This window comes from Wyeomyia smithii, chromosome 2, assembly GCF_029784165.1.
Source record: "Wyeomyia smithii strain HCP4-BCI-WySm-NY-G18 chromosome 2, ASM2978416v1, whole genome shotgun sequence".
Lineage (NCBI taxonomy): Eukaryota > Metazoa > Arthropoda > Insecta > Diptera > Culicidae > Wyeomyia > Wyeomyia smithii.
The window spans coordinates 7,148,559-7,163,749 of record NC_073695.1 but is presented as its reverse complement, the minus strand read 5'-3'; the positions used below and the strand labels follow the sequence as shown (position 1 = coordinate 7,163,749).

Here is a 15,191-nt window from a genome sequence, read left to right as displayed (position 1 = left end):
GAAAGTCATAACTACTATAAAACTTACGTCAAGCCAGACTTCGAACAGCTTCCCGGACAGGAAATTATACGGCAACAGGGAAAAAAAGGTGGCAGCGATTTTCAAACACATTGAGCTGTCGAAGCCTCAAGCAACACAGTTGTTCCGTTCTGTTTTAGCCGGATTTGGCATCTTTCCATTACGGAAAAGGACGGACGGACGGATGTTAAGCGAGGTGTACTCTTGACGTTCACGTCTAGTGATGCGAAAATTCATTTTCTTTCGTAAAAAAGTTGTTACGCCAAAACCGGACGATCTCATTGTATGGTAGTCGATGCGTATGGTAGTGACACCTACAATTTGTAAGTGGGTACGCGTAACTAAGAGAATCTGTCAAGTTGTGAAGGAGGTTGGACTTTGCATGACTTTGGACTCTTTTAAAAACCGTTTGGTTCAAATTTGGTATAAAGTGCCGATTGAAGTCGTGCGTGCAGCTTGTGATAATTTTGAGAAGTGTTTGCGGGCCGCAATTAAATGCAAAGGCGGAAGATTTGAATTGAACTGATTCAACTGTAACTCTGACACTTTAAAATCATAATACAATAAAAAAGAACCAGAGAAGAAATATTCATCGGTTTCAATTTTATGGTATAAATAAAGTGTATCACTTCCACGGTGACACCCTGTATGTGTTACTTTAGTAATCAGGTGTTGCAGAGTCCGCTTCGAATCTTAGTAGAATCAGGCCATTTGGTTGTCAAAGGACTTTAACATGGGTTTATTCTCGGGCTCCTCACTACATACCCTTCCTTCAAACTGAATTCTGTAGTATCCCTGCTGACTTTCATCCTAACAAAAATAAGTCCCTCTTATAATAAAACTGGTCTGAGTAACGTATAATACTTCTCTTCAGGGAATTGTGATTATGGCACGATCTTGGCTGGAGGAACGAGGTTCGATAAGACTCGTTCCCCTTGACAAAAAAAAAGTTCTACTTATAATAAAACTGACCAGAGGTGAAGCACTAGATGCCTCTTCAGGGAATTGTGATTGTGACACGGTGTTTGTAGGAGGAACGAGGTTTCGATAAGACTTCTTCCTCTTGACATAATAAGTCCCTCTTAGAATTAACCTGGTCAGAGAGGAACGTTAGGTGTAGCCTCAGTTCAGAGAATTGTAATTTGGCGATTTTGGTAGGATAGAAAGAGGCTCGGTATTGTTAAGCAGTAAGCTTGAAACGGAAGGGTAAAATCTCACACACAAGCACGGATATAAATGAAAAAGGCGTATCATTCGCTTCAATAGTGGTAGTGGCCAATAATATAAAGGGCGGACTACAGAAAACACCTGGGCAATATCACAATAGATCAAATGTCTCTGGTCGCAGTGATGAGTCCAAACAGGGAAAAAAATCAGGTGTTATCCGGGTGAATGGATCTCGTACAGGAACGTAGTGCTGTGGTTGTCTTGTTCCGAACTGAAACTTCAAAAAGAAAACATAGTCAGTGAGGTGTCCGGTTTACGTGAGAGCAGAATTTTTCTATATCGTACAGTGCAAGACCTTCCTGTAGGTCAAAAACATAATAAAACAAAAATGGGTGGAAGGGCATTTATGAACAAGCAGAACGACAGAGTTTGGTTTCCAGAACCTGTGCCGACGTGCTGACAGCCACCAGTTGGAAGAAACCAGCATCGGTGATTGTTCGGGCCGGAATGGCCGGACTTCACTGATTTTTGTTCCTGAAGAAGCGAAGATCTGCCAAAATTCATACCAGCAATAAGTACTTCAGAACGTCGTAGAACCGTGAGTAAGTCGTCATGTCGGTATCAGGGATTGAGTTTTTCAACAAGACTCACAAAGTAAAGATAACCCAAGCCTGGATTGCGGAATATTTTCTAGGGTTCATTTCGAGCATGGAACGGTCGGCGAGTACACTGTACCTGAATGCTTTGGACTTCACCGTATATTGGAGGCTTTGGTCCAAAAGAACCAACCGATGAATTTTCAAAAAGTGATTTGTTTTCAGGTGATATTGAATGAATTTGAAATAAAATCCCAAATAACATTTCAAATAAAGCGTATTACAAGTATAAAATAAGTTTTAAGAAAGTCTCCAAGAGTATCATGAAACATAACTGATTCATACTTGAAATATTATCGCTTTGATACATTTGTCTAATAGTCTCAATGTAGCACTTCAATTGCCGAACCCTGTAAATATATAAAAATGGAGTTCTGTCTGTCTGGCTGATTTTTATAGGCTTGGAAATTACCGGTTTTGGAGACAGTAAAATTGCTTATAATGGTTCGAAATCCATTCCCCATCTGTAAGAAAGGATTCTCATGCCGATTAAACACAAATCTCTGCATAACTCGAGAACTAATCGAGCAAATGGAACCAAATTTGGCATGTGGTCACCCCTTTCACACATGTATCGATCATTTTTTCCGGGATATAGCTTAGAATGATTGGGATGATGCACAGAAGCCAAAAGTCGGCCCCGGACGCCATTTTTAAGTTCAAGGTGGCAACTCATGCTATCTGGAAATCGATCCGAAATCACCGAGTATGTCACAGACACAATAACCACAGACAATCAGCTAGACTATAACTAGTTGTTAACCATTGTACTATGTTTAAAATCCTAATCATGTAATAAATTCCCGCAGTTTCCCCAGACCAGTGACGAAACGTCGAATACTAAAAAATAAGTCGTTCTAATTTTTGTGACTGCTCAGCCGAAAGTATAACATAAGTACATGATCGAATACCTCTTAAAGTTTTCTCGTTCTAAGATGCCGTGAGGGTCTATTAAAGCTGAGTCGTGATAGTTATGCAGCTGAGTCACACGATTTAAAATAATGTCATTGACGAAGAATAGCATTGCAAATTCGCGGCGCTGTTCAAGTGTTTTGCAGAATAATGAGCATGCAACGTGCTTCATACAATGGCAAAGGAAATGCAATCCAATTCAAGTTGTGAATCGCTCAGAAAAAAATTTTATTGGACTGATTCGATGTGTTCCTAGAGTCCAGCGGCAAAAGGATTCTAATATGAGATTACAATATTCCACTATAGGTCTTAGATATGTAATTTGTGATAGTTTGATAGTGTACGCTGCCGCTCATGGCAAGTCCGTCCCAATTGCATTTTTGTCAATTTTGATTTTATTGGTGGAATCATCACCTTTTCATATGTACTTCCGAAAAAACACAAAATTTTGAATACTTTGTTCTGAGAAACTATGAAAAAAATAGCAAGTCAGCTTGTCCCATAGCAAAACTAATCGCAAGTAGGTCCCATAGAAAAAATCATTGCAAGTGAGTCCCACAGCCAATAATAACTATGAAATATATGATGTTTACAATAGTTTATGGTCTTCAGGTTTAGAATTTGATGTACCAGTTGGACTAGTGATATTTGTTGAGTGGTTCGATTGAATTTTACTATACTTATGCATTTTAAAAGGAAGAAATAAAGGATGCGCTCTTTATTAGCGAAAAAAGATATTAAGAAACTTTTGGAATCGCTGTTAGTTGTACAAATACTTTGTGCTAGTAAATTACAAGAAAACAAAGCTATTCACATGAGTGTGTGTATCTGAGGATAGGACGAAACTTCAAACCTTATTGCTTGGCACTTGTTTGGTAATATTTGTTATAATTATTTCAAAAGTACTAGGTTTTGCTCGAAAATTTTTCTAAAACTACTTCTTCTCATCGTTTACAACTGAATGCCTCTTTACAATTATTATAACTTCCAGACCGGGGAAACTGGCAGCGGACAAAGTAAAAGGCAGATCCTAACGGGATGTCTTCAATGGATAAATGTAAAGATGCTAAGTTGTTGCTCGTTCACTTGGCGTATCAACACTGACAAACTCTATCAGATCGACAGCCTATTTATTAGAGTGACACTTCAGAAAGTGCACGCTTATTCAGTTTACGTGATAATGAGTAAACAATACTCATGTTTTTATATTCTCTTAATCAACCCTGAAAGGAAGATTTAAATTACGTAATAGGGATATTACAGCTCTTCCTCCTTAAGATATAACAATGTTTGATTGTACAAATGATATTTATAATTTTACAAACTAGCTAACAAAATTCGAAAATGTACAAATCATTACTCAATATCATATACAAAGTTTTGATCTCGTTTCGGAATTTTTCTTCTTTCTGATCTCCTGACGGGAGATAATATATCGATGAGCTTTCTCTTTCGACTGCTCTCTCCAGGTTGTTTCGTGATCCCAGTCATTCTGGCTGGAAAAGCTACATTTGGACGAACTAACCGGTCCGACTCCACCATCCTAAGCTGATTCCTGTGGGCGCTTATTGGAACGCTTCCAATTTCCACCTGGAAGACGTTTTTAGAAAGTTGTCTTAGAAAAGTTGCTTTTATCCATCTGGCATGGTTTTGTGGGCTATGGTTTTTATACCACACCACATCACCAGCCATCAGATTATTTAAAGAATCCGCTACATCTATAGCATTATTATTCTTAGTGCTAAATTCATCATCTGGTGGTTCAAGTGGTTCATGCTTTGTAAGTTGTGTTAAGTATTGTTTGTAGTTTTTTTTTTGGATTGATTAGATCTATTAGTGTTTTAGGTGTGAAAGAAAAAATCCTTTCTGATGGAAATTGTCCATCAACCGTCGAACAATTACGATAATTAAATAAAAATAAATTAATCTGGTCCTCTAAATTCAACTCGGCAACTTCCGGCTCAAGCAAAAACTTTTTTAATACCTCTTTAACCGTCCTTACAAGTCGCTCCGCCTGACCATTGCTGGCAGGATTATATGGAGGACTCTTGAAAACATGAATGCCTTGTCTTTCAAGAAAATTTGTAAAGCCTGCGAGTTGAACGGAGGTCCACCGTCTGAAACCAGAACATCAGGCAAACCATATCGAGCAAAATATGCTACTAGTTTTCTCAAAGTGTTACCTGTGTCTGTTCCCTTCTTCATCCATTCTATTTCCACCCACTTTGAGAAACTATCGACGATAATTAAAAAAGTGTGGTGTTGGAAATAAAAGAAATCTATATGTATTCGACTAAAGGGTCTTGTAGTAGGGATCCATTGAGACTGTACTTTTGATTTGGGAACTATCGCCATACCGTTGCATGCATCACAACTAGCGACAAATTTTTCTATGTCCCCATTTATACCCCACCAATATATGTATCGTCTTGCCAATTGCTTCATTTTTACTATGCCTCCGTGATTGGCGTGTAAAAGTTTCAAAACATCGCTCTGCATTGCTGTTGGTATGATTACCCTGTCTTTATAAAGTAAGCATTCGTCAAATAATTCCAAATCCTGCTGATTTGAAAATATATTAGCATAGCGCTTGTCAAGCCGTTTAGGCCAACCACGTTTCATATAAATAACTATTTGCTGCAGAAATTTATCGTTCCTTGTCTCTGAAGCAATTTTCTCGTAGTCGATAGGCAAACTACCACCAAAATTAATGCTTTTGATATATTCTTTATCGTATTCACTAGGAACTGTCTGTTCTAATGGGAACCTAGAACAGAAGTCCGCGTTACCCATCTGAGCAGACGGCCTATACCTTATTTCAAAATTATAAATTGAAAGTTCCAAAATATATCTTTGCAATCTGGTCACATATATTGAATGTTTACCTGCCTTCCCAAAAATTCCTACTAAAGGCTTATGGTCTGTATATACATAAAAAAATTTCCCGTATAAATATTTATGAAACTTCTTAATAGTTGACACTAAAGCCAAAGCTTCAAGATGAAGAATAGGGTAGTTCTTTTGCGCTGAATTGAGAGAAAACGAAGTAAAACATATAGGTTTTTCAACCTTGTCAATAATATGAGCTATTACTCCTCCCAAACCGTAGCCTGAAGCATCCGAAACAATTGCTATAGGTTTATTTGGATCATAAAACTCTAAAATATTTGCATTTAATAAAGCTTTTTTACTTTCCTCAAAAGCTTTGTTACAGTTATCAGTCCAGACAAATTTTACGTCATTCTTCAAAAGATTATACAAATCATACAATTTTGAAGATAAATGAGGAATGAATTTATTGTAGTAATTTATCAGACCCAAAAATGATTTGACTTCTGAAACGTTTTTTGGTATTTTTGCCTTCTGAATTGTGGCAATTTTGTCTGGGCAAGGCATCAGCCCATCTTTGCTTATAATATGTCCTAAATATGGAAGAACTGTAACAAAAAATTTGCATTTGTCAAAATTTATTTTAATATTTGCATTACTCAGTCTTTTCAAAACTTTAAAAAGCTTTTCTTTACAATCTTCCAAGTTAGCTCCAGCGACTAATACGTCATCTAAGTAGCAATAAACATGTTCTAAACCTTTCAAAACCAGATCCATCACTTGCTGAAATATAGACGCACTGGATGAAGCACCCTGCGGCAGTCTATTATAGGTGAATAAACCCTTTATAGTGTTTATCACCATAAACTTTCTCGACTTTTGTGTAAGGGATAACTGGGTATATGCTCCCTCTAAGTCTAAAGCACAAAAAACCTTACACCCAGCTAACCCAGCAAAAAGATCCTGTGCTGTAGGTAATGGATAGGTATTTGGAATCATTAATTTATTTATAGAAACCTTGCAATCTATTACAAGTCTAATATCATTATTTTTTTTGCTACTACAATTACTGGAGATGCCCATTCACTGGTTTGTATAGAAGTAATAACTTTCTCCCGCTCCAGTTTGTCCAAATACAACAAAATTTTATCCCTCAAGCGATAGGGAACGTCATAAGCTTTTTTAAAAATTGGTCTGTCAGTCTTCAATTCTAAATCCGCCTCAAAGCCGATGATCGGTTTAGAAAAATCTTTCTTAAACAAATGACTATAATTTTGTTTAATTTCTTGAATAATTAAACAAGCGTTTCTATCAGTCACATTGTTTACTTGAAGAAAATCTGAGAAAAAAATTCTCCAATTAGGTATAAAAGCATCCAACCATGGTCTGCCTAATAGGGGGATAAATTTGTTTTCACAATTCAATACTAGAAGTTTTAATAATTCAGTTTTCCCTTAAAAGTAACCAAAACCTTGGCTTCTCCTCAATAATTAATTTAGCACCATTGACAACAATCAATTGCTTAGTCGATTTTTGTAAAAAAATTGTAAAAAGAGAGAAATACTGTGTTTTATTTATAACCGAAACAGAGGAACCACAGTCAACCTCCATTTCTAATAATTTATTCTCAACTAAAACAGATACAAGACATGGTTCACTTATTTTGTTAATTGAGGATATATTCATACACTCCAAATTACCTTCGTCCGAATCACTGTCGGTCTCTTCCGATCGCCTGGTGTTTATGAAGTCAGCCAGACTTTGGGTTCCTGAAGTTCCTGGTTTCATTTGATCTACTAAGTGGATAGCTTCCCTTTTTAAATCTTTACGCTTAAAGCATCGTCGCTTGAGATGTCCTCTTATTCCGCAAAAATCACAAACCCGAAAATCTTTATAGACTTCCCTAAACCCAGCTGGTTTAAAATTTGTAGAATTCCAGCGCTTATCGGACTGAAAACGTTTTTGATCGGTATATGCTTTGTTGTTACTCCATTTTCTATTTGGCCCATGGAAACCTAATCTTTGTTTGACTTGCTCTTTTATCAGTTTATTCAAGTTTAAAATTCTTTTCATAGCTGGGCCGACTGGATCAACAGGTCTATGCATGGCTGCTAGCTGTTCTATAGACATAGCAGAACTAATTCCCGATGACAAACTTTGTACATTATTCTTTGCTGCTTCCCAAGTTTGAATTATTCTCTCAGCCGACTCAAGCGACTGATCCGCTTCACCGAGAATCTTCTGTTTAAGAGGAACTTCTCTCAAACCTGCCAACAATCTATCACGTATTGCTGTATCTTTAAATAAACCGCAAGAGCAAAGCTCTGCCTGGAGCTTTAGTGCTAATAAAAAATCTTCAGCTGATTCGTCAGCTTTTTGTACCCACTGATTGAAAGAAATACGCTGACATATACCAGAAGCCGTTTTATCTTTTCGCATTTTAAGTTTCTCCACCATTGTTGCTAGCGGGATATCTACTAAATTTCCAGTGGGAAATAAAAGTTTCAGTTCCGCATATATATGAGGTCCTCCCAATGTGATGAAATGAGCTTTGCGATCTTCTTCTGGAGTTTTGTGAGCCATGAAGAAAAAATCCAATCTTTCTACCCAATGCGTGAAAGAAGTGCCTTTCCGATAAGGCTCTATCATTGTAGATAAGGTTGAAGACATTTTGCAATTCAATTTCAAAAATTGTAAAAAAAAATAATTCGATAAATTCAGCAAATTTAAAAAACAATGTTCCACGAAGTTCAACAAAATTTAAATTTGATAAAACAATTAAGAACCAAATTATTTTGCATTCACTTTTTCAAAAATATCAAAAAAAAATTATCCAAAATTAACCAACACAATTTATCACTATTCTTTTTTTTCAATTCGTGACAAAAATCGGTACAAATATAATTACGAGCAAGGGAAAAAAAACAAAAAAATATCTGTCAACGTTTGCTCATGTAATTTATAAAAAAAAAAAATGAAATGACTCACCAGCTTATCCGTGGCAAAAGGGATTTATTATTTGCAAATTATTTCTTGATCCGTTTTGGGTCGTCACTACTTTTGCCTTCGAATTACTAACCGCAGCTGCCGGTATGTCCACCAGCTTTTCTTTCCTTTCGGTATTCAAAGTTTGATGTCGACAATGGCCTTTTGTTATCCACCGTTGAAAGATCCGTATTATCCAGTTGAACACACAAAAGATTACAATAAACTGAATTAGTACAATGGAAATAACATTATTTTAACAAAAACATGCTATTACCAAGCCTTATTTAATTTTTGTTGTTGTAAGACAAACGCATTGAAGATATTTCAAAATGGCGTTTTCACTAGTTAAAACAATTGTTCAAGATAGCGTCACTCACCCGATTACACAATTCGAACCAAAATGTCCGATATAATCTTAACCACGGCTTATTGTTTCACTAAAATAGAGCGAAAAAGAATAGCCTCTATGGCCGTGACTACTAACCTTTTGTTCGCTTTTAATCCTCGTCGCCACTTATTATAACTTCCAGACCGGGGAAACTGGCAACGGACAAAGTAAAAGGCAGATCCTAACGGGATGTCTTCAATGGATAAATGTAAAGATGCTAAGTTGTTGCTCGTTCACTTGGCGTATCAACACTGACAAACTCTATCAGATCGACAGCCTATTTATTAGAGTGACACTTCAGAAAGTGCACGCTTATTCAGTTTACGTGATAATGAGTAAACAATACTCATGTTTTTTTATTCTCTTAATCAACCCTGAAAGGAAGATTTAAATTACGTAATAGGGATATTACAACAATCACGACCGTTTTTGTTTCGCTGATACTGCAATATTTTCTTTAAGGAAATAGCTTCTTTCAGCATTTTTTTTTTCATTAACGGTGAACAGAATTTTATTTGACCATCAGCATTAGATCTGTTACTAGTCTCACGGTACTGTAAGTTAAAGCATGCTGGAGTGAATACTACTCTTTGTATTTTAATCATGTTGGGCCGAGGATCACAATTATTCAACACATATCGAGGAACGATGAATTTCGTTTTAAAGAACGCATTAATAGTCATATCGAATACTTTGATACGCTTTTTAAATGTTTTTACACGGGAATAAAAGTCTCCTAATAGGAGGGTTTCCATCATATTTGTACAAATTGTATTCACTGATGTGTAGAAACTGCCCCGCCATAAACGTGTGGGTGCTCTCAAAAAAATTAGAACAAGTTCCTCGACCTGAAGTGATTTTGAGTTTATCATTAGAATCAGGTAGAGAAACAAGCAGATGGCGCAGTTATTCAACCACATTGTGAAATGATTCTCTCTACAAGATCATTCAATCATTCTGTGGAAGCACGATAGAAGCCCATTTGTAGATCGACTAGCGAGGGCCTTTTTCCAGACGCAAGCAAAGGAATCGATTTGCAGTAGTTTGTTTTTCATCACCGGTCGCAGGTGGCTATGTGACTGATTTGCTATCATTCTGGCTAGTTATCGTAAAAGTAATCGCATGTGGGTCCCAGCTTATGATTTTCAACATAATTTGAACAAGATTTGATGTTTATGCGCGGTTTTTGATGCAAAAGTATTTGTTTGCCATTGCAGTAACAAATTCTGTTGACAGTCTTTATTAAAAAAGCATACGAGTGCAAAATTTCTCCTAAAATGTTACGATTTTTGATTGCTGTTTTCTCATCAGCACAAAAACGCAAATGGGACGGACTTGCCATGAGCGGCAGTACGGGTCTTGAAAATTGTGACTGAACCGCTTAATAAAGCTCAGCATACTATTTGCTTTACTTATGATGGAGTTACAATAAGGTCTTTTTTACGCGGGGGATGCGTTTCAAACTTGAATGAGACCGCTTAAAAGAAACTGTTGAAGTAAGCTTTTAAAGACTGGAACGCGCAAAAATTGGTCGACCTTTAATTAGTGTATATCTGTTAAAAATGCATTAAAAAAACCATGTAATGTTGCATTTGAAAGTTGAGTGTATATACAATGGATGCTAAAATGAGTTTTCACCAGTTGCTCTCCAATTTTCAAAATGGCGTCCAAGCAAGAGAAACAGCGTGTCAAAATTTTGCTCGCGCAGCAAGAGAATCCGACATTCTCGCATCTCAAATTGGCAAAGTTGCTGGATGTGGCCAAATCGATCGTAACATATATCTTAAAAGTGTTCGGTGAGCGTCTGTCGACCACCAGGAAGCCCATCAAGCGGCGGCAATCGTAATTTAGACGCGGCAGCGACAATGAAGAAGGTGGCAGCGAATTATATGCGGAATCCTAATCTTTCCATCAGGTACGTCACTGGCAAGCTCATTGTCTCCCATATATATGTGCATCGGGCCGAGAAACGAGCCGGGTTGTCGACGTTTAAGACGGTGAAGGTGGCGAAACCAGATTTCGAACAAAACACCTCGGCAAAGCGGTGGTCCGGAAAACTGTAATCTGCTTACACAGTTCGACCGTGGGTGACGAAACTTATGCGAAGGTTGATTTCCAGCAGCTTCTGGGACAGGAATTTCATACCGTACCAGGAAAAAGGAAGGTGGCCTAAATTTTTAAAACCATCAAACTATCGAAGTTCGCGAAAAAATACCTCGTCTGGCAGGCCATATGCACGTGTGGTCTAAAAGCAGCATTTCCATGACTACGAAATCGTCAATCAAAAGATCTACGTCCAGGAGTGCCTGGAAAATCAGCTGCAACCATTCCTAGAGCTGTTATGTTGCTCCTGTGTGACCTGTGCTGTTCTGGTCGAACTTGGCAAGCTGCCACTATAGGAAAAAGGCGATCGAGTGGTAGGATGCGAACAAAGTGGTTGTGGTACCCTAAGACCACAACCCTCCTAACAGCCCAGATTTCCGCCCTATCGAACAGTATTGAGACTTGGTCAAACAGAATAGCAAAAAAACTAATAAATCTATCGAAAACGAGCAGCAGAATAAATCTATCTGGCGTTTGGCGACGTATATGGTCGATAAGACCACTGTACAAAATTCAATGAAAGGGGTTAAGCGGAAGGCACGGCAGTTTGGATTTGGCAAACCAAAATGAAGCAAAGCCTTAGTGCTACATTCCGTATCGGATCTCGACCTTCTGTTTATTGTACACAGACTTCGCAGCCAACTGTTAAGTGTACAGGACAATTGCGGGGCTAGCGCTACGATCCTACTGACACAAACAGTCTCTCCCGAGCCGAGACTCGAACCTACGACGACTGGCTTGTTAGGCCAGCATCGTACCTCGAGACCAGCTGGGAACAAACATTTTTTCCTTTGAATATGTGAGTTGAACTACCCAAAATACGAATTTTGGCTGAAAGAAACGATTTTTTGTCGACCAATTTTTGCGCGTTCCAGTCTTTATTGCACCAAGTATGGAATAAAATGATTTTTTTTTTCCTGGGACTCTTTTGCGTCGCTAAAGTTGCCGATTTCCATGAAGAGTGTCATGTCGTCTACGGAAAATATTATATTTTTTAAGTATGAGTGTAACATTATTTACATACAAAATGAAAAGGAGTGTATCGAAATGCGACCCCTGGGGCACTCCAGAGGTTACTGAAACTGCTCCCAATCAGTTTGTTTTTAAAGCGTACTATTTATTTGCGATTTATTAGATATGTTTTCAGCCAACACAAAAATTGAGGTGCCAATCTAATTTATTTGCAGTTTGAAGAGGAATAATATTATGTCAGTTTGATCAAATGCTTTACCCAAGTCAGAGCAAAGTACTTCTACATACCTATTACTATCTGTTGCGTTGAGTATAAAAGTTACAAATTCCAAGAGATTCGAGGTTGCTGAACGATTTTTAAAGAAGCCGTACTGGTTACTAGTAGTTATCAGCAAAATTTTGTAAATTTTTGGATTCTAATAAATCTTTATCAAAGGATTAGAGGATTGATTTTACGTAATGTTTTCTTTTACATTTCATGCTTCGAATAATTATTTGTTAAGAAGAAAGTCCTGATTCAAATTTTATCGCCATTGATCGTTTTTCAAAACATGAATAACATGTTTATCTAAACAACATATTGAAGCACTGAGCATGCTTGAAGTAATCGCTATCGGTTGTAGACACTCATGTCGATAAGCCCTACAGCGTTGCATTGTCCGGATCCTTCCCGTCGCACGAATGTGTCATTATCGCAAACAAGTTTATTTCCATATCTCCAGCAAACTTGGCCCTTGGATGGAAATGGTAGCGTGGATATCGCTTTCGCTCGTCCACTGGGCAGCCGGCCGAGACTGGGGTTGCTGCTGCTGTTGATGCTGCTCTGCACGGTGATGGTGATGGTTTAAACTACTTCGCCCCGTACTAGACTGGTTTCTTTTTCTAATCCAATAACTAGCCTCAATCAAGCGTAACTTGGCGCTACTCGAAGATGGGGTGGTCTGGATCTGTGTTCCGGTTGGTGCAGTAATATAGCGGATTTGGGTTCCCTGTTTGTGGAGATCGACTAATTCATATGCACGGCTCGAGAGCAGCGGGAATTTCTGTTGGCGCGTTGGATGATCCCCTAACCTTGTTGTTTGCTTTTGCTTGACCGAATCCGCACCGCGTGCAAAACAAGCAGCACCACAGCAGCAGCAAAGGTGCAAAGCGGGACGGGTCGAGGCCTGTTTGCGGTGCCAGTTTCCCCCTTCAAGTTGCGAAAGCTTAACCATTATATACCAGAGCGTGAGGGCTTGATCCCGGGTCATATAATTGCGGAGAAAAATGCCGAACCAGAGACTGAGTGATGATGGAAACAGATCATCATGGCCTGCCGAAAACCGGTTTTCGAATTTCGGACTTGCAAACGTTTGCGGCAATTTCGCGTGGTTTTTGTTTTGCTTCCAACTATAAGATATGATCTTTGGACACTTAGTTTTTATTTTGAAAGTATTGAACGTTTAGAAACAAACCACAGAATCAGAATTTTAGTTACTTAACTTATTTTTTTATTTTTTTATTGGTCAATTATTCCTATCTCTTTAAATTTCAATTGCAATTGCGGAACAGGTTTTCAAGCACAATAACACCTTTTTGCAGCACCATCTAAGTTTATCTAACCGATAGAAACTCCTAACTCATTCACCAGAGTGATTCCAGTTCACACACACGATTCACGATCGTTGGTCAGCAGTCAGCATGACAAAAAATAGTGGAATGCAGCGATAAAAACTGGTTGCGTGCATTCTTACCAAATGTCACGCTATTCAAATCTCGCGGCGTGGCCTTCATGTGGTTGTGTCGATTGGATTATTTTCGTCATTGTGAGTTAATCAAAGTAAAAGATAAACTTGAACATTTTACGCAGCTTCAGTGAAAAATTTCACTCATTTGCCACAACATGAAATTTGTCACGATTTACCGCAAAATTCTGCGGCAGTGCATAACCATAAATTAGCATTAAATTATGCCTTCTGGGAAAGCATAATAGTTAACAACGATTCCGTTCGCATTAACAGACTCTTCAGAGAACAGACAACAACCCCCTCTGTGCTGCGAGAGAAATGACTCCTAAAACTTCCCATCATTGAAACAATCCTTCGAATTAACTTACAAATTGAAATCCACCTTTCGCAGACGGGTCCCGACTTTTTGTTTCTCTCAGCCAGGGAAGTGAATTTTAATGGCCAGTGCGCGTAAATCATCTCTTCGACTGCAGGGCAAGAAATTAGTCTTGCTCGACCAGCCTTGGCGGCATTTGCCATTGCTGTTACCGGAGCCCTACTGAAATGGTTTGCCACTACAATGTGCGCAAAGTTCCGCTATTGTTTTCCTCCCCCGCGGCACCGCCGGTCGGACATAGTCACATAATGGCCATCAATGACGACGCCGCTTTCCGGACTCGGAATGCTGCCGGTAGGTTTAACACCTTCTGGCCACGGGGGACGGTCTTTCTTCTCGCCGATCTTGAATTTCATCCCGCGCGACCTCCGCTCAACACGAACCATTCGAAGTTGCGTTTTCACTCTCGTCGCGGCCTTCTGTAGGTACTGAAGCGGTTTTTTTTTTCTGTTGCGGTTTTATATTCATATTTCTCAACATTGTTCCACGAATAATCGAGAGGCCCGACGCGGTCTGGTCGCCAAGAAGCTCTCGGTTCAAAAACAACACAAACAATGCAGCAGCTCTTAATCTCAAGTTTTGCCCGCTTCGAGAGGCCTTTCAGCATGTTTACACAGCATCACCTGTATACAAAGTGCGCGGCCCAAATGACCTGCTGTGGGGTGACCGAAAGCAGTGCACTTGTGGGTGGTTGGGGGGCATGTGAAAATTTCTCCCTCCCGCCACGGGGCGGCGGCGACGGCACATGAAATCGTCCATCGTTAAACGATTATTGTGTTGCGGTTGCTGTACTGTTCTCTTCGCCATTCAACCTATAACATATTGACTTGATTATGAAATCTGATTGCGGTTTTCGATTACCTTGTTGCTGCTGCTGCTGCTCTGGTTGTTGGTTGGATAACAGCAAGTCCATTAGTGTTTGCAAAATTTGCATTCTCGAAGGGGTTTGAGTGATGCCGAATAATACCATGAAGCAAATAGCAACCAAATATAACGGCAACTGACTTTGAAATACGAAATTGCTTTTCTCGGGTCATAAATGTGGATTTGAAAGG

General features: G+C 38.8%; 2 protein-coding genes across 2 annotated transcripts in view; one reads left to right on the top strand and one right to left on the bottom strand.

Annotated features, from left to right (window-relative positions):
* The window catches only part of LOC129726153 (uncharacterized), a 213,179-nt gene that overhangs the window by 45,165 nt on the left and 152,823 nt on the right, over positions 1-15,191 (top strand). The gene's annotated exons all lie outside the window — the stretch shown is intronic.
* LOC129726158 (uncharacterized) lies at positions 3,716-7,768 on the bottom strand. The gene is made up of 2 exons (XM_055682850.1): positions 7,283-7,768; positions 3,716-4,343 (listed from the first exon to the last, which is right to left on the bottom strand). Exons 1-2 carry the CDS (start codon positions 7,710-7,712, stop codon positions 4,297-4,299), a joined length of 477 nt encoding a protein of 158 aa, XP_055538825.1. The 5' UTR covers positions 7,713-7,768; the 3' UTR covers positions 3,716-4,296.

Excerpts from the sequence above, each read along its gene's own strand:
- LOC129726158 (XM_055682850.1), bottom strand. The coding sequence starts at position 7,712 with ATGTCTATAGAACAGCTAGCAGCCATGCATAGACCTGTTGATCCAGTC. Across the intron at positions 4,344-7,282 it reads CGACAGTGATTCGGACGAAG|GTGGAAATTGGAAGCGTTCC; the intron begins GTAATTTGGAGT and ends AACGTCTTCCAG.